This window comes from Anas platyrhynchos, chromosome 7 (genome assembly GCF_047663525.1).
Source record: "Anas platyrhynchos isolate ZD024472 breed Pekin duck chromosome 7, IASCAAS_PekinDuck_T2T, whole genome shotgun sequence".
NCBI lineage: Eukaryota > Metazoa > Chordata > Aves > Anseriformes > Anatidae > Anas > Anas platyrhynchos.
The window spans coordinates 31636342-31662558 of NC_092593.1; the positions used below are offsets into that span (position 1 = coordinate 31636342).

The 26217-nt window shown below is 45.3% G+C and overlaps 2 protein-coding genes across 12 annotated transcripts in view; both read right to left on the reverse strand.

The window, feature by feature from the left end:
• The window catches only part of VWC2L (von Willebrand factor C domain containing 2 like), a 36200-nt gene extending 17957 nt beyond the window's left edge, over positions 1-18243 (reverse strand). For 6 of the 7 annotated variants that reach the window (XR_011810777.1, XM_021273891.4, XM_021273893.4 and 3 more), the window contains exon 1: positions 15192-18243. Coding sequence is in view for 6 of the 7 variants with exons in the window: in XM_021273891.4 (XP_021129566.1) it covers positions 15192-15602 (411 nt within the window). In the remaining variant the exon portion in view is untranslated. The remainder of the gene's footprint in view (positions 1-15191) is intronic. The other variant, XM_021273890.4, reaches the window with a different exon arrangement.
• Positions 18244-18637: 394 nt separating this feature from the next.
• SPAG16 (sperm associated antigen 16) overlaps positions 18638-26217 on the reverse strand; it is a 395938-nt gene continuing 388358 nt past the window's right edge. For all 5 annotated transcript variants that reach the window (XM_038182154.2, XM_038182153.2, XM_038182152.2 and 2 more), the window contains one exon: positions 18638-19003. In XM_038182154.2, coding sequence (XP_038038082.2) covers positions 18825-19003 — 179 coding nt within the window. In that variant the 3' untranslated portion in view covers positions 18638-18824. The remainder of the gene's footprint in view (positions 19004-26217) is intronic.

The following is a 26217-nucleotide window of genomic DNA, read 5'->3' on the forward strand; positions in this document are numbered from 1 at the left end:
CAGGTAAAAAGCTTTTCAGTGCACCTCTGAGAAGCTCCATATGTCTCGAGTCAAATAATTTATTCCCAGGAAATTCATTTCTACCTTAAAATGCACTAATTAAAGCTTCCCTTGCTTTGTCTCAGCATCTGCAGTCTATAATTCCTATCACCTCTCATTTGCTCACGGCTTTGGCAATTTAGATAAAATCAGCACTCCTTGAGCAAGGGAAGAAGTCTGTGGAGGTGGAATTCCTCTCTCTAATTATCTTTCCTCATTCAATCCTGCTTTGATTTCTGTCTGAAACACCAGGAATCTAAATTCATTTGACTGACATTTCTTATTCGAGGCTATTTAATACGAAGAAACAATGCAGAAGGAAATAGACAGAACTATTTGCTGAGGGATCAATAAGAAAATTGCTGCTTTGTTTTTACTCATTTTAATCGCTAATTATATGGAGCAGTAGAACGAGATCTTTGGATTTGTGGAGGCTTTCACTGACGTATCCTTCGCTTTTGTCCCCGTCTCCACTACTCCAGTAGCTGCAATCCTAAGAAGCAGTGCGACGTGCTGCTGGGGCTGCCGCCCCATCTACTGCTCGAAGATGATCAGCAGATGTAGAAGACGCCCCTGAACGAATGTGCAGCTGAGTAAATGAGACATGACACGCACATCTTCTGCTATTGTGTTGTCGGTGTAACTTGAAAATGACACCGTAATAAACCGTGATGTTGCTTGACACCAAAAGCAGCTTTTCAGGAGGGAAAAACTGAGCACAATTATCAAAATAGAAGTAGGCCTCGGCAGTACGAGGAACACACCGCCAGCAAATGAAAAGGCTGCAGTGGCACAAACTACAAAACTTTTCTCAGCCACCTCTTCTTCCCCGTCCCATCAAGTTCAAACTGCATGGACTTGCCTCCAGGACTTTCCTTCCTCGATCTGACCATCTTGCTCATGTGCCCCTTTGCTGTGGCTCTCACCCAGCTCTGCTCCTCCATGGGTGACTCAGCCCTTCCTGCCCACTGATTTTATGAACGCCTCAGCACTTTCTCCCACCAGCCGTGTTTTGGGATCTTATTTCCAGACCCCTTTCAGAAAGCACTTTGCCCCAGGTGCACTGATCAATCCGATTTATGGGCCATTTCCCCTGGAGCTGCGCTTCCCACGCAACGACTATGGGATGCAGGCCAGAAAAGTCCTCTCTTTATCTCCATAGGCAAGCAGAGTACCAACAAACTGGGAACCAGTGAAGGAACTGGGAACCAGGGAAAAGATATCCCAAAGTTTTGCTTCCTGATCCTTTCATCTACTTCATTTGCTCTTATTTTTCTCCAGACCATGGCAATTACTCGTTTGGTTGTTAAGGGACCCACTATGCAGCTCTGCCAGTCTTCACAAGTTCCAGAATCTGGATTTCAAGTTTTATCCCCCACGGAGCAGGGATGCTTTCCATCACCAGTTAACAGCAGTCCCTGAAAAGAAACTCCCATCCCTACTGAGAAACGAAGCTGAGAAAATACGGAGAGTTTCTGAAGTATGAAGGAGAAAGGACACAAATCAGAGGCTCTGCCATTCCCACACGGACAGAGCAAACACTTTATTGGTGTTCCTTAAGGTGATATTCTGCAAAAAAAGGCTAAGATTAAAGGATCATAAAAGGCTTGGGCCAGAAGGTGATTTACACACTCCACCTGTCCATGGCACAATAATCTCTTGGAAGACTCTCTGGGGAAAGATTTGTTAGGAAGGATTTCAGGACATTGAGAGATATCAGTGCAGAAACTTTCTTCTCACCGTTGCCTGACATGAAGGGAAGCTCGCAGTGCCCAGCTGGACACAGATACACACCCACACCCCAGCTGCACCCTACACCCTGACGCTTCAAGGTGTGTTTTGGGCAACGGACGTATCATGAAACCAGAGGCGCAAACCTTTTGTCGAAGGTAGCAGTACCATTACTTGGGAAAAACAGTGCAAAGCACCTAACACAGCCTTTTCACCCAATTTTCACTGGTGACCCTTGGAGACCTGGCGAGGAAATTCCTTCTTTGATGTCACTGCCTGTGCAGGGGCTGACACAAGCCGCGTTGGGAAGAAGACGTGACTGATACCTGACCACCATTCGGGACCTTTTGTGAGCAGAGGAAGTGGGAATCAGCACCAAAATGCCCTTATCAGTCTCAGCACTGGTTCTGCTTCACCTCTCCTCCTACCTGTCACTTCGAGAGAGCACAGAAGCACAAACAAGGATGCAGACCCTGGACACCCTTGCTTACACGCCTCACCTAAGCTCACAGCCCAACTGCAAAGCCTTGGTCTCAGGTGTTGTCAAATGGGAAACATCTGCAGCTGGCGAAGTTCATTAACAAAGGAAGAGGGAAGGAAAATTAAAACAGAGAATAGAGAATACACATGACTAATAAAGATTTTATGTGCCTGAGCACATAATGATAAACTTGATAGATGACATAAACAAACAAACAAAAAAGGCAGCAAAGGAAACACAATGAGAACCAGGATACACTGTGAGTGGGGGAAATCAGGAGGCCAAACCAGATGTGGATACCGTATCTCCTAATCTTTACTCTTGCTGCCATACACACACCAGCTCTGCACCATTTTCACCCTCTCTTTGGGAGCAAGTGTCAGCACACGTAGGAATTAGACTTGCTAATGTCATCCAGCCACTCCTCACGGTGAATGGGAGCTGCCTTTCTTACAGGGCTGGGACCACAGCTCCTTCCCTAGTCCGTAGGATTCATAACCTCCAGAAATGTCATACCTCCCAGAGCTCTATGGCTGAGGGCTCGAGTCATCCAAAAAGCCTGGTGGACAGTGAGAGATGGCACAATCAAACAGTTGTTCAGGAAAGTAGCCTAAAACGCAATCCCTTCTAAACTTGAGAGAGAGGTGGTGAAAAGAAAATGGCAATATGAATTCAAATCTCATGTCTAAATCTACACTTTTATGCTTTTCTCCAGATGAAGAGATCTCAATCAAACCTTTCCTAAACCAAGGCAGCGGGTACAGTCACACAAACAACTGATCACACAGAACCGTGAGTTTTTAGGTAAGATCTTGCAACAAGTTTCTGCAGTCCTAAGCTTTTCTGCACCTGAGACATCTCAGCTAGCCCCTGAAATCTGGTTGTCCCAAATGCTCACTGAACTTCACCTGTATTTCACTCTTAGCTCATGCCTTGTCTACAAGGACAGTATCCTAAGCCACCTCTCTGCTGCCCCAAACATGAAAGATCTTTCTGTAACATGCAGATCGCCCTGCAGAAGCTTATTACTGACTAGGAATAATTCTCCCTGAGTGGATGGAGTAAACTTATATGTAAGAAATATTACACTGCAGCTCTCCTCCCTGGCTCCAGTAAGGATTTCTGTCTGTGTGGGCTTGTCAGTCACTCTTTGCTGCTTCTACATAAAACCCTCTAGGAGTGCAAAGGAAGTGATTTTCCTAAGACAAGTGAAAAACTTCTCAGCAGACATATGATTGATACTTTTTTTTTTTTTTACCTGTTTGTTCTGCCAGTCAGAGGCAATTTTCCTTTTTTTTGCTTGCTCTGCTTGCAGTCACCAGGCTAAGCATCCTGCTGCCCTTCCACAGGTCCCCAAGCACGCTCATTTCAGTCCTGTATGAGGGCTCTCACGTATCTTAGAAGAGCTCTCAGGCCAAGTTTTAAGGCTGCAGACTCCTGCCACCAGCTGTGATTAATCCAGCTGGCTTCACTTAGGTTTGGGTGAAGCTCCTGATTTCCTCCAGGCATGCTTATCACAACCACTCCCTTCACTTTGGAGCCCTCCTTGCCCTTTCAGGACAAGACATCCAATTGCAGAGTACTTGCTCCATAGCTGAGTTTTCAGCCTGGTGGAAGAAGGTCTCTACCTTTGTTGGAGCCAGTGCGCAGGCTGCTCAAAGCTACTGCAAATTCTTGCAATTAACCTCCAGTCATCTCTTCCGAGGCTTATTCACTTATTAGGATTTATTGGGCTGCTCTCTTCCCCCTTCTTCCTACACAAACTGGCCAAGCTTGGAGAGGATATTAGTGCAAGAATGCCCCATGATCCCAGATTCAAAGACTTCATCTTATTGACCAGGTCCCAAGAAGTGGTCATGAAAGGACTGTGTCTTTGTACTGTCTGACTATTGCACGACAGCCCCTTATTGATTATACGCAGCTACTACAACTAAACAACTACAACTAAACAACTAAAACTAACTAAACAACTAAACAACTACAGAGCATTACGAACTCGACACCTATTATATCACAAATACTTGACATTTCTTTTGAGGAAGGAAACAGAAAGGCTCCATGGCAATGTTTACAGCCACCTAATCATGTTACAATAGACACGTACTGATCATCCCCCCCGGGGCTGCTCGAGTTTGTAGAAGACAATCTAAGTATTTCCACTGAACTGAACAGACCTGCTGTTGGGTCCTGCAGTGCCTTCCACAGTCAAATAGGTAAATTTACAAAACAGGCAGAATGACTGGAGAGATCTGCTTGATTGACTGGAATCTGAAGAGGCATAAAACAAACCGAGGAATTATCCCAGTGGAGTTTCTTTCCGAGCCCCATGGAAACTGAAGGATCTGTCAACCTAGAGCAAATGCAAAGAAGATGCCAGGACTCTGGGTACCACTGGAAGCCTCAATCAAGCATGTAAGCTCACCGAGAAGGAATTGGTACATAAGTATAGGCCTTTTCTAGGTTATATTGCAAAAGGTAAAAATGCACGGGAAGGAAACCTGAAGACCACCATCGCTGCCCGTTTCTCCATCTTTTGTGTTTTGAGAAAGTTTGTGGCAGCGCTCACAGGGATAACTGCCTTCAGCCTCTCTCCTTAGACAGACTCGACTGATGGCATCCTGCTCTGTGCAGATAAAACAGCAGGAAAAGCGGAGCAATGCAAAGTGAAGTCTGTCAAATTGGGCACTTACATCTTAAGAGGAGCTGTAACTTTTAATGACACAAAGGACAATGGCAATTCTGATGGAGATGATTTCTGTAGCTACAGTTTCAGGTGGTGAATTTATTGGCAGGAAGCAAGAGAACGAAGAAAGTTAAAAAGAACCTGATGAATAAAATCGGAGGAAAAAACAGTTTCCACATTACAGCTGAGGTAGGAAGTCATAAACCAGGGGAGATGAATAAAGAGAAACTGGGATAGCATTCATCGAAGATACTCCTGGAGTTGAAATTAGAATCATTTTCATTGTTATTGAAATTGCCTGTGATCTCAGGCAGATTAGCAGGAGATTGCAGGGAAGTTCAGAGGATACTCACAAGCGAGAAATTTTGCAGATGCCAAACTGCAGAGAACAGGCTGCGTAGCGAGTCCCACCTGAAGGCGAGATGGAAATTTCTGTTCTGGACTGCTCAATTTGTCTTTACTATGAGCAGCACATAAATAACTGCCTAAATTATGTTAAAAGTTTGGTAAAAGGCTTTGTATTTGTATGCATGCACTAATAGAGTAACTGGCATGGGGCAAAAATCACCATAATTTTTGTCACTTAAAAAAAATAAAATCATCCATCCAGCTATCGGAGACACAGCATCAATTACACTCTGGCAACTGCGATGACTTGGGCTTTCCATTGGTGGAAAGTTGCTCAAATAAACAACCCAGTGAATGATTATAGCCAAGCACAGAGACGGAAAACACCATCAGGTTGCAAATGACTCTGCAACAGGAAAAAAGTACTAAGTCATTAGATAATTTATTTGCAGTGAAAAAGTGGAGCTGTATCCGGCTTATATGGAGAACCAGCAATACAAATGAGCTGTGCCATCCAAAATTTGAAAAATGCTTGCACCATACTGCAGATGGGCTGAAACAAGGAGCTGGATCCCAAGGAGCAGCAGAGCTGATGCCGAGAGGAGACCCTGCTTTCCTAAGGGACCCCAGCACGCAGACACACAACGATTGCCAACGTAAGACTGAAATGCCATGACAAAACTCTTACTCAGTGGGAAGGACGAGACAAACACGTTACAGAAAACATTTTCTACAGGTGGAGACTCCACTCCATGCTCAATGCAGTCGCACCATGGTGAGGTTGAAGATGACTCGCCTTATTTTCTTCTTTCTTTCTACGGATGCTGCAGCTCTTCAACCAAAGCTCACTTTTGGTTATCCCTAACTGGTAGCTGTCTACTCACAGCTACAGGAGTCTCTCCAGGCTTTGATACTGGAAATGGAAAAGCATCAAGATGATGTAACCCCCACCCGAGTCACGTATGTTTCTCCCCCCATAACCCCAGAGCATGCCTGTCCATAGCTGACATGATGTTATCCTTGTCATCCTCTTGTGAAACTGCCTGGGGAGCTATTCCAGACCCGTCAGCCAGATGAAGCAGAGAAGCACAGATGTGTCCAGCTGTGGGCATCCTGGGCCCACATCAGATGATTCAGGATCGTGATGGCATTAGGAGCTTTGGAGTCATGCATTTGCTATGTGTCACACAAACTGATGGCTTTATAAGGCTCCAGGAACCAGGGCTGGGTCTGAAAGTCACTCCTCCAGTAGCTGACAAGACAGAACCCGTCCTGAGCTGAGCCCTGGCCCCTTTTCCATGGGTGCTCTGTATCTGCAGTCACGTTTGCTTTTCTCCCCCGAGAGCAGCAGTGGAGCTTTCCATAACAACATGACTCTGCACTTCTATAGGAATGCTCCCTTTCTTTTGATATATGTCTCATTTTGTTCCTGACAATAGTTGTACCTCGCGTACCCTGGGGCTGAGAGAACCGAGGTCTGTATTACTTTGGTGATAATTTTTATGGCTCTATTACGATAGTTTTTTAGTTCAGACATGCCCAGTGCACAGGGACCAGGACTCCTTTCAAAAGGTTACAGCTATGACAGATGGGCCTGCAGCTCAAACGGGGGATGCACAGTCCCATTCGGACACGGGCAAAATGTCTGTGTGTGCTTCACATTTGTTAAGCTCCTTTTAATATCAGGAGGGAAACCAAGCCCAGCTGGCAGCTTTCTGCTCTCTGTTCTCTTCCTGGCTGCTCTTGCCGCTGCCAACGCAGCCACATCAAGGGGAAATCCCCCTGGGGCAAGGGGAAGGGACCCAAAAAAGCTGATCCCTTTCACATGAGTTTTCCCTGCATTTGAATTTGCTGTTTCCTTCTTCATTCATGCCAAAAGATGGAAGAAGGTGGTAAGATCAGCTCTACATGCTGATAAAATGCTCAATTTGTTTCAGGGAGGGATGTATAACGTAACCAGACATCACTGGGGAGGAAAACTGCGTCTTGGTCCCTTTCCTCTTCCCCTCACAACATACCCAGATCACGGCTGGGTATCACTCAGGCAGCTGGAAAAAATCACCCTGGCTGGGTCAGGGCAGTCAAGGGAAGGTGGAAGGCTTCACGGGAGCTCCCTCAGGCAAATACTTATTGGAGGTCAGCATCAAGCAAACTCCACAGAAGAGGATCTGGCTGGGACCAAACTTTACACTGGTACAACATCCCAAAGGGCCACCTGAGATCCACGGAGCTGCAGCAGCTCAGAGCAGCAGAGGACCTGCCCCCAGAATAAAGAAGCTCTTTACTTTTAAAGGGTATTTTCCAAATTGTCCCATCAGCGCTTTGCATGTAGGATGTTTACTATGGGAAAAAAAGCTCCCCTGTACCCGATGCACATGCATGCACAGCAGGGAAGGCTGATCTACTGGGCTGCCCTCAACAAACAGGCCAGAAAACCCCCTTAACCCTGTGCTGGTGTCAGGAAACCTGGAAACATCTCACCGCCCTGGCAAAGGAGAGCTGGAATCAGCTCCTCGCGCAGGTCAGGAAGCCACGGGGCAAGGGGGATGCCTTTTTCTGCCACACATCACTGGTAACAGAAGCACAGGGATTCAGCATGCGACTTGGCTCCGGTGGTGAGCAACACTTTGGGGGAGAAGCAGAAGTTTTCATTCCTATTGCCAATGCTTAAACCATCGGCAGAAAAGGAAGCAGCCTCCGGGAAGTGTCTGGCCCACAGGGGATGTTATCACATTTAGTTGTGAGCACCAGGAGGGAAGGATGTGAAATGAAAATGGGTTTTATTCCCCAGTCAGGGTTTGAATAAGTTGTTTGTGATGAGAGGATACATGGAGTTAAACCCCTGTCAAGAAGGTTTTCCTGCCCAGGATGACCACAGGCAGCCAGACTGGGAGATACCCTCCTCTGAGCAGCTGTTTCAAATCCTGATGCTCTTCTAAGCAAGCTGAATTTCTCATCATTCCCCAAGAATCCTCTCTCAACTGCACCACAGAACAAAGAGTAAGGAAGCCTAATGCCACGTGTATTTTTATTTTGTAACTAGACTGAGCATTGTCATTAGCTGACTTATCTAATTATAGTTTAAAAAACAATATCTAGGATAATTATCTAATTGAGAATTATTTCTAATGAATGCAACTCTGCATAAAGCACATTCCAGTAGCAACAAACACACACCTGCACTTCCCCTTGCTCTGGTAGGGAATGGTTGCCTAAAAACATCTCGCCCATCACTTGGCAACGTTTCTACATCCTTACTCACAGGATGACGAGCAGAGGACCTCGTGCTCACCGCCTCTAAAGAAGTATCTTGGATCCCAGGGAGGGACATAGCTTGGGCAGGCCAAGGGACAAACATGTCTCTCTTTGGCCTCCCTGAGCATCACCTGGAAGCTTTAGAGTGGGTTTTGCCTTTTCTGGGCATGCAGCTAGATATCCTCTCTACTGGTAGCTCTCTGGACATCCCCCAGTTCTGGAAGCAGCACTGATGGGATGTTTCCTGGAGCAAAACTCTGAAAGCACAGCCACAGCTTTGGCGGTACAAATGTTGGGCACGTGTTCATTCCTGGGTCAATTTTACTGGAAAAATCCCAATCCCTTGGGTTTGCATGTACAGGCCAAATTCTGCACGGCCCCGAGGAATGACAGACTGTGATTAAAACAATTCCTGGTGATTCTGCATCGTGCTGATGCTTGAGCTTTGGGTCTCATCCATTTCAAAGGGGAGCTTCTGAGAGACCATGCTTATAGTGCACCCACTGCCAGTGAGCTGTGAGCTTTTGAGCTCTCCATATATCCCTTCAAGCTGGGGAAAACAACAGCATGTTGTTTTTTTTTTTTTTTTTGTAGCCAAATTCTCAGTACAGCCCATTATCTTTTACCTATTATAATAACATACTCATGCATGATGTAATATGTATGTTACAGAATCAGTAGCTAAGCTTATAGTATGGTTTAAAAAACAGCTATCACCACAGATCGATATATGACATGCCTATCTATTTTAGCATGTTTTCTTGGTACGAATTATGACAGAAATACAGTAAGTCAGTAATTTCAGATTCCTTTGCGTAGACATTGTCACTGTAATTTTGCCAGGAGGGAGATAATAAATCATACTTTTCCATCTGACTGATGTTCTGTTTCCCCTGTCTGATTTCAATGGCTGTGTGCTATCTTGTGAGCTGGCATTGTTCACGGCTCCTTTTATTAAAGCGCAGGCACGTTATTGAAATTTCTTTTGTATTATGATTTTCTAGCCGTACGTGAAATTGCAGAACACACAAGAAGGGAAAAAAAAAGCCCCATTTGTTTGAGTCATAATAGGAAAACGAAACAAACTGCTGTACACATCTTTGGGAGGAAAAAGCTAATATTAAAATATGGGCCCCATGCTGGCTTGGGTTCGTAATCGGTGTCTTGTAATTTACGAGCGAAGTTCTAAAAACTACTAGTGATTCGGATCTCTGGTTATGTGCTACCAAAAGGTTTTACTAATGCCTGTTCTTGCAGTTATTGGCCTGCGACTATCTGAGCGTTTGCTAAGATGCACCAGAAAAATGAACACTCATAGCAGAGAGGAGAAAGCTCAGGAAGAAACTCTCCACTTTTTTTTTTGGCGGCCTAATGAAGATGGAAGGAGTTGTGCCGCTGCTACGAAGTGCAGAAGCCACCCTGCAGTTCACCTGGGAAGGGCTCCAGGGTGGGTGAAGCCATCACTTCTTGTGACACGTGGCTAAAATTCCCCTTTACCACCCACCCTGAGTGCCTCATGGCTGCTGTGGCGTGAGGACAGCCGTCCCCAAAGCATCCCAGGCACTTCTTGCCCTTACCTGCCCTTGCTCTCCAGGGCTGCAGCTGCCTCCTGCTGCTCACCTAACAGCACCGTCCCATCAGTAATGCCCTGGGAGCATCCCAGTGGCTTCACTCCTGTTTAACAAGGTGTAAGCAGTGGTCAGGGCATGGCTGTGGTTTGTACTGCTTAATTTCTACTTCTGGCATGGTTGCTGGGTGGGGGAATCACTTTTTGTCTTTGCTGCCTCCTTTCACCCAGAGGCAGAATGGCCACGCTGCATTTCAGGGGCTGAGCAATGCTGGGAGAGCAGCTGAAGGAGCTCGTGCCTCTGCTAACGCCTTTTGATGAAGGGTATTATTTTGTTAAGTTATATTAAGATAATTGCATTAATAAAACATTTTTTTAAAGAGCATTAACCAAGGAGAAGGAGGTGCTGCTCTTCCAAAGTACAGGTTTCCATAATGAGCTGAGAATTAGTATATGATAATGCTATGCTTATACAGTCCCTCATTTATTTTGGATCCTGATTATGCCCCAAAGATCCCTGCTAGAGCTGTGATCCCTACTGTGCAAAGTGCTATTCAAGAAGACATAAAGTCAGCAAAGATACAGGAGCCCTGGCTGAAGGATTACAGGTGATACACAGACAAAGATACAGCAGAAGGAAACAACACGACAGAAAAATAGAGGAGAACTCCAGGAGTGAAACCCTGCCTCTTTTTAAGTCAGTGGAGATTTTGGCCTAGGACGAAGCTAAATATTGCCAGGAAGGCAAAGCTGTGATGCCAAGACCTCTCCCTTTCCTTCCCGAGGATAACTCACCCAACGCCCTGCCAGGCAAATGGAGATATTTTAATGTCTGTGGCCACAAATCTGCTGCTGTTGACTTTGAGAACCACGACACCATGCTACAGAAAACCACGTCACGGGGAGCTGCTGTCCTGCAAGGACAGGGAGTTAGCTCCCAGCTGCTTGCTCTGAAACGAGGACAACCTTTCAAGACATCAGCTTGACGATCTCTTGTGAACTCACGTTTTGCCAGATGATCCGATAGGTGCGCAGAGGGTAGTCTGGCCACGCCTATATTCAGTGATGAGAGACCAGGAACTTCAGAGGGGATTACGGACAGACCAAACGGACAAACTAAACATTTGCAGAAGGCTCCCAGCTGTGGCTACGAATGTACCATAACCCCTGCCACCAATCGTATTTATTAACCCAGGTAGGCACGTGTTTTTCTGCCTGTAAGTTATGCAGCAGTGTACAAACTACTCAGCACTTAGGAAAACTGTTGTCTCACTGACATTTGCAGGATTTCTCCATCAGCTGCCAATGGACATTCATCACGCTGGCGGAACGCTGTCTCCTTTACTTTACATAAGCTGCTGTCTGGGAGCGTTCATTTAACACACAACCATGTGCGCTCCCAATAACCAGGCCTGCTCGCTGATTTATTTGCTTATTTTCTCTCCCTGAGAAGAAAGGGGAGGGTTGGCAACCTCTCCGAAAGATCCCTGCTTTACAGGCGAGTGTGGAGCACTGGGGACTTGGACCTTAACCTCCAGCACTGAAATCAAAACACAAGCAAGCTGCTAAGTGACCCTGAGAGTCCCCACCACATCTCTCCGGGGAAAGCAGCCGGACTGCCTGAGCCTTGCAGCATCCCTCACGCTGACCCTGAAGCCACTCATCACCCCGTGTTCACTCTGAGAGGGACTGGAGGAGACCCAGGAGGCCGGATTTGAGGCCAGTAAGGAGAGAAGTGGAAAATGAGGTTGGGAAAGAGATGGATGGAGCCCTCTAAAAGCAACCAGCCCTCCCCTTTGGCCTCAGCCTCAGCAGAAGTCACGGCTAAGTCTCAGGCAAACCACGGGGATGAGGCAGGCTCCATATGGGCAGCTGGAGCCCAAAGCCCTCAGAGATCTCCTAGGACCCATCACAGAGCTGTGCAGATCCTACATGGGGTTACTAAGCCATCTGTAAGGGACCCAAGGTTTTACAAAGCACACAGAACGACTCCTAACAGCTTTAGATTTACAACTGAAGTTCAGCTCAGCGTTTCATTCGTACGCGTTAATGATTTAGGGGCACAAGCATAAACATTTGGACAGCTGTCGGAGCTAGATGGCTTGTTGTCATGTTTATTTTTTGTGCTTATGATTGCTATGAGTCGAAAAGATTAGAGGTCCAAAATCAGCCCACTAGAAGGAAGCTAAATATTCAGGAAACGGGTCTCTAGAACTACGCTTTTACCAAGAGATAGTCACAGCTATGGTCAGTGGTGAGAAAATAAAAGGATTAAATTGCATTTGGATTTCTCATCCCAACCCCAAACAGAAACCTAAAAACGAGACGCCAAAATTCTCCCAAATAGAAACCTCTCAAAAATTTTGATTTCCCACAGAAAACACAACCCTAATTTGTGCAAAGATCAGGCAGCTGAAATTTCCATACGATGAGTCAGTCCTGGCAGCATTAACAGCACAAGTATGGATGTTTGTATGCACACACACACAGACACACACTTGCAAAAGGTTTTTAAATGAAAGTTAATTTCAGCTGTAGCTAAGCAATGAAGAGCACTTCTACAGATGATGATTCAAAACCTACATATTAGCGAAAACAAATTGTAGGTGAAAGGGTTACAAGCCCACAAAAAATAGTGACTCTGTCTCCACTGGAAGAGGTCTGTTTTTGAGTCGGAATGACTGGGAAAGCCTCTCTTCTTTGGCAAAGCCAGAGCTCTGTGTGTGTGGCATGGGCTTGAGAAGTCTGCAGACCTTATGAGTCCAACAGGGTGAGAGAAGAGCAGAGCTCAGAGCCTATAAAACCTATGTATCTCCTTGGATTTCTTCTGTAGAGATGGCAGGTAAAAGCTCAGGTACTTGGCTCTGGTGAGGCTGCACCTTGAGGGCTGTGTTCAGTTTTGGACCCCTCAGTACCAGAAGAACATCAAGGCCCTGGAGCATGTCCAGAGAAGGACAACAAAGCTGGTGAAGGGCCAGGAGCACAAGTCCTGTGAGGAGAGGCTGAGGGAGCTGGGGGTGTTTGGTCTGGAGAAGAGGAGGGCTTTTCCAACCTTAATGATTGTGGGATTCTCTGATCTGTGTTCCGCTGAAGCAAACAGCAAAATCCCCAGATGCTTCAGTGAAGTCAAGGTTTGGCTTTATAGCTGCAGTTTCCTGAATCTTGGAAGTTCTTCCTTTCCTAGAGCATTTATAAACTCAGAGTTCATGGGTACCACTTTTTTTTTTTTTTTTTCCAAAACACCCCTGGAAATGCACAGCAATTTTCTAATGCCTGAATCTCTAGGAGGAAAAGAGTTTCAATGTTTGTTCTAGGTAAACACATAGATTTCCAAAAGATCAGTTTCTGCCCTGTTGCACAAGGTATCAAGCTCTGTAAAACATGGGTCCAGCTCAAAAGCTCGACTGTGAAGTCAGTTAAATATGAAGGATCTCACATGAGTCCTACATGAAGGCTACCACATGTGAGAATGCTGTGCCCCCATCTACTGTGCCTTTTTCTGGGGACACTGGAGCTTTGCTTTCCACACAACACCCCGCAGTTGCTGAACGCAACAAACTCTGAATCAGATAGCTCTAACTCTCCTTAATAGCCTTTCTCCCCTAAATTCAGTTTCTCTGCCCTTTAATCCATTAACAAGCGGGATTATTTCTTTCAGAAAACACAATAAATACTTCTGTACTTTTCTTCACATGGTAGAGATACTTTAATGGAAAGATCCATCTCATTGTTCTCCCCGTGCTTTCCTAAAATCTCACCAGAACAACTCCTGATAGCTTTCATGTAAGGACCTGACCACAAGCCAGAATTAAGCCCAGGTGTGGGACACTTCCCCACTAACAAATCAAGACAACTCGAGCATGATATTTGTGGGGTGAAGCTGGGCTGGCCTTCATAGGGCAATAAGAACCTGTGATTCGAGCAGTTCACAAGATTGGCATCTTCATGTTCCTCTGCAAAGCAGAGAACAGGTTGAGCTGGATGGCCCTTGAGGATACAGTCCTCATCTATTTGTTTTGTGCCTAAGACTCTAGACTGTCTTGATCATACTGAGTGATTCCAGCTGCAGACAGGCAGAAAAAGATGAACACAAACCATATATAATAGAAGAAAGGAAACAAACACTACCTTCACTGAAAAAGAAAAAAATATCTGGTTTAAAGGGATTTGTAATCTATGTTATGAGAATTAGTGAAGCATTAAGACCTATATGGAAGTATTTTCATTGTCAGAAAAGAAAATAAATTTGCAAGTGTATAATGAGATTGGGCATACAGCCATGAAGAGTTATAGGCTGTTTTTAATTAAGGAGGTATGAATTTTAAAGCCACGTGACCTGGGAGCACAAACTCATGTATACCTATTGCCTTTCCACACCCTGTACTTCATTGTGAAATACTGTTTTCCTTAGCAGAATTGAAAACATGTAATCAGACTTACTAGAGTGAGAGATGTAGGTTGTGTAAAGGGTGATGGCTTTTGAAAATCTTATTTTTAAGATACATTCCAGAAGGATTTCTTCACAACTTTCCTAATAGGTACTCTACTACTGTAATTAAATCTCAGCTTCTCTCTACCTGATGGTCATCTGCCTAGAAATTCATCTTCTGCCATTCTAGATAGCTTTACTACAGCTGCAAGGCAAATATTAAATACAGCTGCAATCTATTTACTTGCATTCTCATATAGTTATGAATCACAACTCTCAGCACCATGCCATCATTTTTTGTTATCCAAATTGGAAAGGGGGTTCCTAAAAAGCACCCAGCATTTTGGTTTACCACCATTTTTACAGACACCACCAGTGGTTCAACTTGATTCATGCTAAGAGCAAAGAGGAAAGTTGAGGAGCCACTTTGGAAGACTGGCATTTTGCTCTGGGACTTTCCACTCATCGCTGGCCCTCACCAAGTTGACGTGAGGCTGGAGGTGGCAGCTTTCACATCAGCCTGAGCTACATCACAGCTAAAAAGACCTTTGCTTTTTATCTCTGATTAACAGCAATAAGCAAATACTGAGTGCCTTTGAGAGTCCCCAACAAGTCCTGTATCATACTAATATTAAATCCTGAAGTAAGTGTTTCATACCTTAAATTCCTCCAAGATTTTGTAATTTTTTCCATGATATTCACAAAAGTTTTTCACTTCTTTGCATTCTGGACAGCATCCATTGTGTTCCACTTTTGTACACTTTGGGTGGATTTTAGGGCATTCTGGTTGATCACAAACAGGTCCATCCTCAGTACAGACACAGGGACAGTTGGAATGTCCCGGGAAAAAACGTTCTCCCAGTTTGTACACAAAGCCACTGTCATCCACGCAGCCCTTCCCTCGGTAGTCATCAAAGATCAGGTTGTCATTACTGGAGGTCTGATCCCCTTCGTCGGCAGGGTAGTCTTCATGATTGATGGCAGCTGGAGTCACCAAACCAGGAATTACCAACAGAAGTATCCAGGCTTCATGGATATGTAGAGCCATCCCCCTCCTCGGCTTCTCCATGGGGTCTCAATGCCAGAGAGAAACAGCTGCTTCCATAAGGAGAACAGTGTGGTGGTCTGAAAACAAATATTTTTATGTGAGAACAAACTCAAAATACTAAGGGATATTGACTACTAAAGGCCATTCTTTCAACCACCACCAAAAAATAAATCACTGCTTACAAAACCATGCAGATACCTATCTCTGTTTCATTTGAAATAAGCCTCTCCTCAATTATTTGTAATGAGACTAAAGCACATGAAATACATCAATTAGCCACACGTGTAAGCATATGCCCACAAAATACCCCTATACAAACGGTGGCTCAGGGGAATCACCTGATTTTTATTTTCCTAATTCATGCAGTTGAGTTTTCTGCTGCACCAGAAGTTAAAGTACCTGCCTGAAACTGCAGTTTCGAGGGATCTGAACCCAAGTTTAAGCATGGTTTTAACCTCCTGCTGTAGCCACTGTCCCTCTGTGCTATGAGGAGGCTAGCTGGGCTACCAACATCACCCAGCCTGCGGCAGGTCCATATAATCCCAACAGAAAGCACGATGTAATCCACCTTCCCCATTATTCAGCATTTTAGGAATTCCCAGGGAGAAATGCTGAGAGCAGGATGATGTTAAATGCCTGCGTAGCGCATGGAGATGCTGAAATGTGTCTGTCTGCTTGGGCTGGAGCCTTTGGAAAACTTGGGGATCGATGCAGCACGGCCAGACTTTTGGAGAGCTTGGCTCGAGTGGCAGAGCCATGAAGCAACCCAGGGAGGGAGAAGCTTTGCATCACCCCCGGGAGAACCAGTGCCAGAAGCAGGCTCGGTGCCTGTGCCTTGGGTGCGCGATTGGCTGCCCGCAGTGCCACATCACTGCCACCAGCGCGCCGTCCTTCCTACCCGCCGGCCAGCAGCCAGCACAGCGCCAGCAGGAGCATGGTTCCTGACCTATCTGAGGACCGGGTGAAGTACTACAGGAAACTTTTCGATGAGATGTGAGCCTTATGGGGAGAGAGGGTGATGGAGGGAGTTTCTGGCACTCACCAGAAAGGGCTTGTTTGGATGTGTGTGGCACTGCTTCTCGTCCTCCCATCTCAGTGTGCAGACAGACACACGCACCGTGCCCAAACATGCATTAGCCTGCACACACAGGAGAACACGTCCTCCCCCTCCAACCCCCAGGGAAGCATTTTTTCTGTATTGGGATTTTTGGTGGACTGCAGATTTTCAGCAATTAGTTCTCCTTAAATGAAGGAAAAAAGCAGCAGCAGCAGGAGAAGGCTTTAATCCTAGAGAAGCAGCTAAGGGATCCTGTTGACAAAGCAGTTTTTCCAAAGCCACAACAGAGGGAGACACCGGATATTACACAAGCTTTATCAAATTCAAAAGACATCTTCTTAATTGAAGGACTAGCTCCTTTCCCATCACAAGGGCTATGCAGCCTCTTACAACTATCAGCAATATCTGTCGTAACGTGTTGTTTGGGAATCAGGCGATTCATGCAGCTGCAGCTGCTTTACCCATCTCCAGAGCAGGGAATCTTGCCCACCTAAATGCTACAGGTAGCTTGCAATATTGCAGATTGGTGGGTATTTAGGGGGAAAAAAATCAAAAAGCAGGAGCAAATGAAGTAATTAATGTCTGAGGAATTGTGAAACAATCAGGGCAATGTGCTGAAGTGTGATGAGGAAGCTCTCCGAATTAAAAAAAAAAAAAAAAGTTCTCTGAAGATCATAAATAAGACCGCTATATTTTGCTACAGCCTGTAGTCATCTGAGACGTCCCACAGCAACTCACAGGCACTCAGCTCAGCGGCGATCCTGGAAATCAGACAGACTGCAGACGCCTCGTACGGACAGATTTCAACAAGTAAACAAATGCTGCTTTGCTGAGAATTAGTTTACAGCTGAACTTTCTCATCATTTCTCATCATGAGAGAGGCCAGGATCGTAGGTAAGTCTCTGAGTAAAAGGTTTCCATCCACCTTCCCTCGCCCCGAGTGAATAATTTACACTTACCTAATCAGGCTCGATCTGAAAGCTGAAAGGGGTCACAGGCCAACATGGACTAAAAGGTTAGACACAGATTAGTGAAAGCAGTTCCTCCTAATCACATTTTCAGTGTTGACTCACGGACAATCCCTTTTCCTCCACCTCCCATCGCCAAACACAGGAAAGCAGCAGCCCAGCAACCACGACATGAGAATTAAGCTTTAACCCAGTGTTCAGGATTCAAAGCGAGCAGCGGCGAGGCGGTCCAGAGGCAGGGATGCCGCGGAGAAACCCCGATGCCAGCAGCACAGTCATCGCGGCGAACTTGGGCTGGATTTCCTCAGGTCTTGAGTGGAGGGGGGCGGCGGGAGGAGGGGGGGGGGAGAGAGAAAAAAATATATATATCCCCTCCCTATGCCCAGCGGATCTCTTGCGGTTCAGGATTTGCCACAGCGGGGGAAGGAGGGGGGAGAAGAGCGGGGAGGGGGCTGGTTAGGCGGTAGGCAGGCAGGGGGAGGGCGGAGGAGCCCCGCGGCCGGCGGGCCCCGCTCCCCTGCGGGGACTCCCCAGCCGGAGGGACGGGCATGGCCGCACCGCGCCCCTTATTATTATTATTAGTAACAATAATAATAATTAATTTTTTTCTCTCTTTTTTTTTTCAGTGGAAAAAAAAATAATAAAAAAGAGGGAATGGGGAAAAACCAATGCTAATCCAGCTGCGGAGCGCTCAGGCTGTGCTGTGCGCAGCCCCCGCGCCCCGCGGTCTGTCCGCGGGTGGCCCCGCTGCCGTCAGCGCCACGCTCCCCAATTTGGCCTCCTTCCTGCCCCGGCGGAGGCCGGAGAGGTTGCTGCATCAAAAATCCCACCTTGCTGCATTATTCAAACTTCACGTCTTCCCGCAGGCTGCAATTGGAAACGGGGAGCCGAGCGCTGGTGGCTCTGGCGGTGCTCCGCTCAAAATCGATCTCCTTGCAATTCAGCTGCTCTGTCATTAGGCGTCATTGTAAAGCTATTTCTGCAGGAGCAACCAAACGGGAGCTGCTGGATGTTGTGAAAAACAGGCAGAGTAAAGAGGGAGAAACCAGGGATTTTATTCGGATAAAATGCAGAATAATACTCCTCTCGGGCAATTATGCTCCCTGAAAACATTAACTACGGAAACACTTCACTAAACCCTCTCTGCCATGCTGTCAAATCATTTTTCCCCCTGTAAATCCTTGAGGTTAAGGTTACGTGAAAACAGCGCGCTGGTCCTCAGGTCCAGAGGCAAAGCGTACCGTCGGCACCCCCCGAAAGCAGCCTCCTTGCCTTGTGATCGAAGGCAACGCTGTGCACTTCCTCCTCACCGTGGCCCCGCAGGCTGGAGAGCTGCCCCAGCTCCAGGTACAGCACCTTCACGGATCCATCGCCGCTCGCCACGGCCACGGTGCGACCTGAAATTCAGAGCAAAGTTACCCAGGTTTGCGAAGGCAGCAGGGAGAGAGCGGTGCTGGAAGTTTGGGGCTCGCCACTTTAAAGACGAGCCACGTTCTGCGTGCTCCTGTTTTCGGAGATAAATGATGGGAAAGTTGGATAGATCAATGGTAATGAGATTGGGTTTCGGAGTGATTAAGTGAATCTGGAGACCCGGGCACGCTGCTCATTAGGCGCACAGCTATTCTACCTGCATTTGGATGCAATCATTTAGGGCCAGATTCCGACATGCAGGCTGAGCACCAGATGCTCTGCTGATAGCTGGAGGTGTCAGAATCAGACCACGCTGTTACGTTGCTTTTCTTGTACAGCACTGCAATGAAGGAAAGGGCAGGTTTCCAGCCAGGTTGCAGGGAGGTCAGGCATCTAGCTGAACCGAGTGCCTTGTTCCCTGAGAGCCTTATGGAAAAGCCAACCCAAATTAAATTTGGATAGAACAAGGTCCAATGGTAGAAAAATAAAAAATTGGAAAAGGTTTTAAAGAGTTCTCAGCTTCCATGTGCTTATTTACGAACCAAATGGACTCGGTTTTCATCGCCCTCAATGAGGCAGAAAGTGTTTATAAGTTGATTGTCTTTCTGCTTAAATAACAGCACAGGTAACAGCTGGTAAGCGATACGTTTGAAGCACTTTTATTTATCCAGCCACCAGACACACACTCTCTCCTTTCAGAAATTAACTATAATAGTCATGAGTTTCACGTACAGAAAAAAAGAAAAAAAGAGAAAAGATCAATACATTCATTTCAGAGCAGATGTGGTCCTCCCAACAAAGAGAGCCTTGCATTCCAGTCATGATCTTGGGCAAACACCTTTTTCTATTAGGAGCAAGTTCAATATACCCTCCAAATGATTACAGCTCTTTTTATGTATCAGTATTTTCTCTCCGAAAGCAAAGACATCACCAGCAGACGAATAATTAATATTGACACTGACAAAGTCAATCGGACACTAAGGCCGTCATTTTGGGGAAGATTATGAAAAAATGGGAGAGATTTGGGCCATTTTTAGTCAACCAAGTTTTTTAGTTATTTGCCAAGAGGCCAATGGGAACACATGACCCATCAGAAGTCCTCACAGTTTTCACCATGTGCAAGCCATAGGGGCTTGGGCATGACTACATGATGTACAATTTATCCCGGGAATATCTTGTCTGTCCTTCCATCCAAACTAACTCTTTAACAACTATCTTCAAGACCCACTGGCTCCACCCGTAAAGTAAACAAATGCTGTTTCACCATTTATGAAAGCAAAGGCAGAGTCTAACCCAGCTTACAAATGCGCTGAGGATACTTAATCATGCGTTACGCTTAGCATGGCCATGGATATCCGTGTGAGAAAGGCAACTAGAAAGTAGAGCTAACCATGATAAATATGCCCTATTTGCAAACCTTTATAACTACCCGGCTTCTTCGTCTAGAACAAAGCCTGACACAGCAAAGATCTGTAGGATGGATTGGAGTGTCCAAAGCAGCAGATGTGAATATTTATTATAAACTCTCTTCCAGCAAGTCTTTGCTGACAGAAGCATTGCATATGGATTTCACTTGCAGCCAGACTCTCCAGGCAGTCGCTGGGATGACTTCTCCAGGAGCCAAATAAATGCCATTTTGCCTGGAGCCCTGACACTGCAACAGCTGGGCAGGGGGTTAATGTCACTTTCAGCTTCTTCAGACCCGTAACGAACGCGCTCGTTAAAAACAGAGAGGGACAGTAGCTGCACAAGGTGCACCAGCAAACCGCTCGTGCCTCCCCGCGCCAGGGAAAGGGTTGAGGTTTTTGGGGCAGCCCTGGTGAGGATTGAGTCATTTCACGCACAGTTAGTGCCAGCCACGCCGCGACGTGCTACGGCTGCCGACTACGAGCACAGCGACTTCCCTGCTCTCTGTAGCAGAAGGATGCACAAGGCAATGCGTGCGAGAGGGGAAGAGAGAGGGGAGGGGACGGCGCAAAATGAGAACATCTCATTTCTGTCACCCTTTATGTCAACGCTGATCTACGCGCTCGTAACAATTTGCTCATTATAATGTAAATTTACTCCCTCCTTCCTTCCAAAAGGAGATGTTTCTTTTTTGGAAAGAGGGAACAAATTGTGTTTTATTGCTCTTTCAAAATGTTCTCCAATTAGGAAGCCAAACAAAACCTATTACATAATTGTCATGCAAAGCCCTGTTTTTATGAAGGACACTCACGCGCCAACAAAGGCACTTTGATATAACACTCAGAGGCAGACAAAAGCCTGGAGCTATTTTTTTCTTCATACACCTTAGGACGAATTGTCAGGTGGGGCAGGTCTGGGCAAATTCACTGAACTCAGCAATTATGCCAAATTATACTGAAATGAGCAGTTTCTGGTTAGTAGACGCAAGGCTCTGAAGAATGAGAGCTCAAGATCTCACAGCCTTTAGATCTCAAACTCAAGGTTTGAAAGACCTCAAACTCACAAGTTTTCAATGTCTCCAGACCTCAAAGTCACAAGGTTTCAATGTCTCAAGACCTCAAACTCACAAGAAGCTGCCTCAGATGGGCAACCCAGGGAGAAAAAACAAAGCTTGGCTCTGGCTGGCCCCACGCCCATCCTGAGCTCTTACTTCTTCCTCAAACTGGCAGACAGGAGTGATGACAAAGCACATCTCCACGCCAAAGAGACACTACAGTAGCAGCCTCTGTACTAATTACAGCTAATTTGCTGTTGCCCATTGCTAGAACGTAGGCACTAATTTTTCTGATGTACCCCTATTACATCCTTAGAATAACATAAGCTCTGACCATCTGGTCATTTGCTTCAAAAAGGATGCAGTGAGTTAGGAAAGGTAGAGAGAATGGCAGCAAAAGCAATGAGAGGGATGAACAACTTCTGTGCAAGCAATCACTAAGAGGGATGACTTACCCTTAAATAAAAAACCGTATGCTAAAATGTATGTCTCGTAACAGTCCCATTTCTTCTGGGACATGACTGAACTCCCTCTGAGTGACCCATGCCTTTCAGCTCCTCTTTATTTTCTTAGCATTTCAGTGAGGTACGGCTGCAGGTTTCCAGCCCCAGCATCCTACAGAGAACAGCCTCTGTTCCCAGTCTCCCACGAGCCGCCTCACCACGCTGCTGCTTCCAGCCTGGCAATGGCCTTTGTTGGAGGCATTGATTAATTGCTAATGCAGTTCTGCTGTTTGGGCCGGAAATATACTCGTACCTTATAACAACAGTAAAAATCACCCGTGCCCTTTTAGAAAAGTATTTCTGATATTAAAGATGTATCCTGTTGCTGTTTTGAGACCAGAACTGAACCTAAAATCAATTAGTACCTCAAATGATGTGGTTACTGCAATCACACGTACCCTGCTGTGGGGAACAGGGTAATTACGATGAATTTATCTTGTATGGACATCTGGCCCAGCCAATTTTTCCAAATGTACATCAAATTATGGAACAAAGAAAGGCCGTAGCCTTTAAGTACAAAAAGCAAGAATCTGAAAAAAAAAAAACAAACCACCAACAACAAAAGTAATTTTGCTGGAGTCTCCACATTGACCTAACATGTGAGCTTAAATCAAAGTTACTGCACTGCCTGAGGCTCAGTTATGTTACATGTAACAAGCAACACACTTTTTCTCCTCTGTGAGGAACTTTGCATACCTCTGGTGCCATGTCAGTACCAAAGCCTCACATGTAAACACAGTAAGAAATCCATCTCCTAATTTGAAGTGGGGGCTAAACGTAAAATAGGGCTGGTGCGTTGAAGCGACTGAATTTAATTTGCGACTGTGTTTCTTCAGACCACAAAACCAGACAAGATTAATTTGCTGGGTTGATAGAACCAAATTACCTAGGGTGGAGGTAGGAAGACCTCTGCTTGTCCAACGACAGCTTGACAATTTATATTCCATAAGATCCTAATGGAAATCACAGCCGTGATTACCGTCTTCTTTGTAAAATGAATTTTGAGTGAAACCTTGCCAAGACAAGGTTAAGCGGTGTTCCCCTGGTTTGTGTGTTCAAACAGCTGGAAGCAAGGCCATCTTTGGACTGGCAAAGCGGAGCAAGCAGACCTAGGTTAGAGCTGTTAGGCTCTGGCAGCCAACAGATGCTGTTGGCCGAAGCCTTAAGATTTCATCTGAAAACAAGCAAGCCACAACCATGGGGGCTGTCATGCAGCTCGTTTCTCCAACAGCTGGATGCTGAGCTGTCTTTGGAGGGCAGCTAGCAGATAAAACCTGCTGGCTGGCTCCCAGTACACATGACACCTGCTGTGGTTCTCCACATCTGTCCAGAAGGCAACCAAAGCTCTCATTGGCGAGCCCATTGGCAAGCAACAGGTACCTTGAAGCATTAAGCTTTTCTTCAGGCAAACCAATTGAGAAACCACCTAACACCCAATGACCAAATTCTCTGGAAATTCCTGTTTTGGCAGACAGGTTCTTCATGTTCCTAGAGGGTTTTAGCAGATTAGTGGTTAATACATGTAAAATAGAACTGCAACAAAAGTCACCAACACCACAGCTTACTGTAGCATGTTAGGCTCAGACACTCGTTCTGATAACTAGCACTGTTCTCTGTCTCAGAAGATTTTTTTTTTCCATAGACTCATCAGATAACACTAATTCTTGGTCAGCTACAAAACAGAATGAGGAAAGTGAAAAGAAATAAAATTCACCTGTCTGCAGCAGCAGCTTTTACACCTGGAGTAAGGGATGCTGGATTTGGGCAACTGCTTCTAATAAAGGCAGGGCCATTATTTTAGGCTTCATTGTAAATAATTCAGATGTAGTAACTCTGCCAATTTAAAAATACTCACACCGCCTAACCATAAGCAAAGCATTCATCTTCAAAGACACAAGTCCTGTAATTTCTTTTTTCATTAAAATTATGACCTTGCATGGATTTAAGAAATTCTGCTTATCATAACTGCATAGGGAAGCCTGAGACCATTAGTGATGGCAGAGATGAAATAACGTATCAAAGAAAGAAAGGAAGAAAAGCTTTCATCAATAGGGAAATGATTTTTATACACATCAGAACCAATTTAAAGAATTCTCTGGGATCAATTTAGATAGACAGAAATGCTTCTCAGCATTTATTACCTGTGGAGGGAATATTGATCCCATCCATTGATTTCTCCTATGCACATAGAGCAGCATCTGTTTTGGTTTTGTGGTGTTTTTTTTTTGTTTGTTTTTTTTTTTTTTTTTTTTGTTTGTTTTTTTTTTTTAAAGAAAGATGCCCCAAAGTGGAAAGTATCAAGAAAATACTTATATTTTAAGGACTTCCATTAATGGTTCAACCAGCGTCATTACTCAGAACTTTTCAACTCCATTCAAGAGTAGGCAAAATGTAATTCAGCTTATTTTTTGCACATGATTGTTAGTCAATACAGAGAAGAGTTTTGCTGAAACCATGCTCATCAAGGGCTACTAATTTCTTATGTAACATATTGTGCCAAACAGATTTTCTCTCCTGTTCCTGTTTTTTAAAGGCATCTCTGCTTGGGATGATACTATAAATCAGACACACAGCCCTCTTGGATTACATTCCCTCTGCCTGAAGACCTTTGGTCATTACTGGAGCTGCAGCCACGTGCACCGACACGACGATCACCCAAGCCAGAGGTTCTCCTGGGAACACCTCTGTGCTACGTGGAAAAGGCAACATACCCCAGCCCCTGCCTGGAGCAGTCTGCAGTCAAAGAATAATTAGCAAAAACAAGAACCACCACAACAACAAAGGCGGCAAATAGATCAGGGAGGAAAAGGCTACAGGTAATTATGAGCTTAATTAGCCATGATACCACCGCCTGGCCATAGTTAAATGATTTATGGGCATTATGGCAGCAGGAGAGGACTTGGGTCCAGAGTCATGTCTAAGCACTGCACCACGTAGGGGTGCTCAGGCTGCCCCCTGGAGCTTCTGCCCCCTACACCCAGGTACGTAGAGCTGGTTCGGTGCATCCCCAGCCAACGTGACTTGCTTCTCAGACTGGGCACTGCACGGCATGACAGCAGCTTTTTGACCTCCAGATCCCGAGCTGGCATCACTTATCCTGCAGAGTAACTCCAACTGGATGGGCTCGGATCCTCCCCTGGGAAATGGGAGGAAATCACAAAGCTGCTTTACAGCAGCTCATGGTCTGGCCCACAGTTTTACTTGGTAAGAAATCAAACAAAACGTTAATTTTGAGGAAGCGGGGAGGAGAAAGGCAGATGGGAAGGTTTCCAAACACTACAACGCAAGATTCTTCATGCAAATGTTAGCGTGCTTGCCTAAATAAGAGTAAATAAAATGCTTAACAGATGCTGCAAACTATGATTGCGGTGGCTGTAGATAAAATTCTTCATTACTGTCACACCATGCAGAATGTTATTTACCAAGCAACCGATTTCACCATACGATAGATGTTTTACATTTTTTTTTGTTCTATAAACAGCTTTCAACAAATACAGCAATTATTTCTCATCTTCCAAGTGTACACTACGTTCTGCTTAGGAATGCACTTTTTTGACATTGTTATAAGTCCTCCACTCTTAAACGTGAATAAATCCTCCTAAATATTCTCCTCTTGAAAATAACGGCAACCCCCTCCTCCCATTGCCTTCCCATTGTGTTTATTTAGATCTTTCCTGCAAGAGGACATAGAAAAATAATCTTGAGCAGGCTGTAATTCACTTGCAGCAGTTTACTAAATATTCTCAATAATGGAGACCAACAGACAGGCTGAGAAAGAGCAAAGTCCAACAATCTGCTGATATAGGCTTTTAAAATATTGTTACCAAAATAAAATCCTTTTGTCATTCTCTAATGTAATGACTTTTTTCCTTCCTTGGAAGTATTTAAACAGACAGAAATTTGGCAAACTATATTAGGGAAAATTAGCTCATCTTAGAATGCACTTACACTCGTGACTCACCTTATGCAAGTGAAGCCACTCAAAATCAGTTTAATCATGTGCCTAAACGATGGTAGGATCAGGGCATCACAAACAGATTCATTATGTCAGTAGTGAGCTATAGCACGAGGTCTTGTAATGAAGAGATTTGCTTTTGTTTGGCTTTTAGCAGTACACTAAGGGTTAGACCTTCAAAGAGAGAGGCGGCTTTATCAACTGCGTGGGGGCATATCATGCAAGTTTCCTAGACCCAATATTTAAAGAAGGTAGTAAGAGAAAAGTAAATGCAGAGAAGTT